At 53.7% G+C, this 3,919-nt stretch overlaps 1 protein-coding gene across 1 annotated transcript in view; it reads right to left on the bottom strand.

Moving 5' to 3' along the window:
- Positions 1–3,913, bottom strand: part of PRKCG (protein kinase C gamma) — a 12,012-nt gene extending 8,099 nt beyond the window's left edge. The window contains exons 1-3 of the mRNA XM_069103444.1: positions 3,741–3,913; positions 3,333–3,364; positions 2,130–2,212 (exon numbers count right to left, since the gene is read on the bottom strand). Of these exons, the coding sequence (XP_068959545.1) occupies positions 2,130–2,212; positions 3,333–3,364; positions 3,741–3,910 (285 nt within the window). The 5' untranslated portion in view covers positions 3,911–3,913. The remainder of the gene's footprint in view (positions 1–2,129; positions 2,213–3,332; positions 3,365–3,740) is intronic.
- Between the last annotated feature and the right edge of the window lie 6 nt (positions 3,914–3,919).

Raw genomic sequence — 3,919 nt, 5'->3', positions numbered from 1 at the left:
TGTCTCTGTGAGTCGTCTCCCCATCTCTCTGCCTCTCCCGTCTCTGTGCCTTGGTCCCTGTCTCTGTGACTCATCTCCCCATCTCTCTGCCTTTCCTGTCTCTGTGCCTTGGTCCTTGTCTCTGTGACTCGTCTCCCCATCTCTCTCCTCTCCTGTCTCTGTGCCTTGATCACCCTGTCTCTGTGACTCGTCTCCCCATCTCTCTCCTCTGTCTCTGTGCCTTGGTCACTGTCTCTGTGACTCATCTCCCCATCTCTCTGCCTCTCCTGTCCCTCAGGTTTTCTATGTTTCTGACTAGAGGGGCTAGTTTTGTGAGAGGTGGAAGTGAATTCACAGATCTGGAGCCAGAAGAAAGCTTCTTGGAGACCACTGGGCAGCTAGGTGATGCAGTACATAAATTGCTGGGCTTGGATTAAGGAAGCTCTGAGTTCAAATCTCACCTCAAGCACCTATTGTGTGGTGGCCCTAGGCAAGTCACTCAACCTCTCTGTCTCAGTTTCCTCACCTGCAAAATGGGGACAATAATAGCACCCACCTCCCACAGTTGTGGTGAAGATCAAATGGAATAACATGTAAAGTGCTCTAGAAATGCTAGCTGTTATTTTTGTCATATTATAAGGCTGATAGTCAGCACTGGAAAATTGTCCAAAGCCAAAGCTGCGTCTAGGGCCCAACCTCCTGCCTTTAAATGGGGGTCTTCCCACATTATTCTATTGCTTCCCCTGTCTCTTGGTGTGTTTTCCTCTCCCCACCTTTCCATCTCTGCCTTCACTGCCATCTGCCTGGCTGTTGTGTCTCTCATCCTAAAAATATCCGCCACTCTCATTAAAGGTTTACAAAGCTTCCTCACAGAAGCTTCATGAAGGAGGTAGCCCCAGGGTTTACAGATAGGGAAACTGAGGCTCAGAGGAGCTGACTGGCATGGTCCTACATCCAAGAAGGGGCAGAGCCAAGCATCTATGTCCTGACTATGGCTACACCGACCAACCACTCTTTCCATCCCGTGGCTCTATCTCCATGTCGCTTAGAGCCAAGACCTGAGATCCCAGATGTAAGACCACAGCTGTATCAGCAGGTTAGGAGTCAGGTGACCTGAGCTGGAATCTTATCTCTGTTCCTCACTCTGAATCACCTTGGGCAAGCCCCTTCCCTTCTCACTTTCCCTAATATAAAAGGAGGAAATCAGGCTCCTTGATCTCCAAGGACCTCTCCAGTTAGTTCCTCCATTCTGTGATCAATGCCTTGCTACTTTGATGTCTCTCCTAATCTCTCTCTGTCTTGTAGGTCATTCACTCACTCTCACCCTATCTTCCACAAGGAGGAAGAAAAGAAGGAAGAGACAGCCCATTGGGTTGGGACTCAGGCAACTTTGGGCTCTAGTCTCAATCTATCCCCAACTCAAGGTGTAATCCTGGATAGTCTCATGGTCTGTCTGTTGTGGGGGTCCTAGAGGGCAGTGTGAGAGAACCTAAGGGCAAATATCTGAAAGATCAGCCTTAGTGTCCCAACAAAGACTATCATCCTTGAACTCTCTGCTTCACAGGAGTGATTCTGCCTTTTGGAAATTGTCAAGGCTAGAGATATGGTCTCATCTGTGTTTCTTGGGTCTCTCACAGATCTCTTGTCTCCTCTGTCCCCAATAGAGCTCACAATGTCTCCACCTCTGCCTTCCCACCCATCTCTTTGACTGTGGTGCCTTTTAGGATCTCTCTGGGCTTCTTCTCCACCACTGCTCTGTCTCTCATGGTCCCCTGTCTCACAGATCTGTCTCCCTCACTATCTCCACTGCTAGTGTCAGTCTCACTGTCTCTCTGACACAGTGTCCTTATCTTCTTTTCTCTTCCTCTCCTGTCCTCCTCGATCCTGAAACTCCCCTGGTCCCACCTCTGCCTCCATCTCCCCTCCTCCCACTCCCCCTGCTCCTCCTCTGGTCCCATGTATCACCACCCCCTCCCTAGATTTCCAGGCCAAGGGCAGAGAATTTGGGGCAGGAACCACTGCTTCCAGCCCCCCTTCCTCCCCCCTCCCATAAAAATAGCTGGAGAAACTGGGCCAAGCACCCAGGGGGAGCTGGGGAAGGGGGGAGCAAGACATGCCTCTGCAGAGACCCAGGCATAGGAGGCACTCACGTCTGTCTGGGGCCCCTTCCCGGCGCCCGGACACTCGAAGGTCACGAATTCGTGGCATCGTCGGTGAACCACGAAGCTGCAGACTGGTAGACAGAATGATGGATGGACAGAGACCAGAGAGACGGAATGAAGAAGACAGAGACACAGAGAAGAGTAGAGTCCGAGAAAGACAGAAAAAGAGAACAAAGACAGAGACAGAGACAGGAACAGACAGAAAAGGATGGAGACAGGCTCAGAGAAGCAGACAGACACAGAAAAATCAAGAATAGTTAAGATATGGAAGGAGACAGAAATGAGTAATGTGGGATAGAGAAAGAATCGGAAAATGAGAGACGCAGAGGGGAAGATGCAGAACAAGGCAGAAAGGAACACAAAGAAAGAGACAGAAGGACGAAGAGACAAGCAGAGATTGCAGAGGCATAGAGACACCGAGGAAGACAGAGACACCCAGAGAAAGGGGGGAGGAGGACCAAAGGCAAGATAGAAAGAGCCATAAATCCCCAAGAGGAATGGGTAGAGAAGGGGGTGAGGAAGGCAGATAAAAACACAGGAGTTGGATGGGGAGATCCTAGTGCCAGTTCCCACCCCATCTCTGACTCACTGTGTTCCCAGAAACGGCTGTGGTCCACTTGGGCAACCGCCCCTTTCCCTTTCCAAGCCCCGCCCTGAGGAAACTCTAATGAAGAGATGGGGTTGCCAAGGAAACAGCAGAAGGACGGGGGAGTCTGCCTGACCCTCTCTCCCGTTCTGGCTCTCTCAACCTTAGCCCCTTTCTATCTGTCTGTCTGTCTGTCTGTCTCTCTCTCTCTCCCCCTCTCTTTCCCTCTCTCTCTGTGTCTCTGTCTATGTCTCTCTGTCTCTCTCTCCCCCCCATCCCCCTTCCTTCTCGCTCTCTGCAGGCCTTCCTGTCTGTCTGTCTCTGTCTCAGTGTCAATCTCTTTGTGTCTCTCTGGGTGTCTCTGTGTCTCTGACTCCCCCCCTCTCCCCCACTGGCTGTTCCCATGGTAACAGATTTCCCAAAGATCCTTCCCCAACTGGAGCTATGGGGCCCCCACATTCCTCCTTCCTCCTCCCAGGCCTGGCCCCATCCTAGTCCTCAGAAGCTCAGGCTTCTGCTCCACACGAACACGTGGGCCCCTCCCCCGAGGCACGCGAAGCCCTCTGCTCTCTGGAGACCCCGGCCTCAGCATCCCCAGCTCTTACCTTGACACTGAAGGCCCTGTTTGCCGATTCCCCTGAAATGAGCCAGACCTTCAGGTCAGTAGGCTATAGGGAAGGGTAGCAGAAGGAAGGGAAGAGACTATCTCTCCTAGACCTTGCCCTTAGGAAGCACTGTAGTTCCCAGCTCCTTCCTCTCAGAGACCCAGATATGCCCTCTTTCAGCCCTTGCCCCTCGGGAGGCATAGAAGCCCCCCTCCTCGAGCTCTCCCCCTCGGGACCCCAAGGATTCTTTGCCCGGAGCCCCTTCCCCTCGCGCCGCACAGCTTCCTCCCCCCAGCTGCCACCCCCTAGCACCCCCAGCACCCTCTCTCCCAGCCTCCTCCCCCTTGGGTCCTGGGGCCCCCTCCCCCAGCCCCGCCCCCTAGGGCCCCAGCGTCCTGCCTCCCTCACCAAATGAAGTCCGTGCAGTGGCTACAAAAGGTGGGCTGCTTGAAAAATCGGGCCGTGAATTTGTGGCTCTTCACCTCGTGCACGACCTTCTGACGCAGAGCCCCCTTCCTGCAAAACAGGGGCCGGGGGCCGCCCTCCGCCTCCCCACCTCCGGGGCCCAGCCCAGCCATGGTCCCACG

This window comes from Petaurus breviceps, unplaced genomic scaffold (assembly GCF_028583685.1).
Source record: "Petaurus breviceps papuanus isolate PSGF00001 unplaced genomic scaffold, PetGlider_PUasm1.0 577, whole genome shotgun sequence".
Lineage (NCBI taxonomy): Eukaryota > Metazoa > Chordata > Mammalia > Diprotodontia > Petauridae > Petaurus > Petaurus breviceps.
The sequence above is the reverse complement of the archived record's forward strand: the minus strand, read 5'-3'. Positions and strand labels throughout refer to the sequence as shown.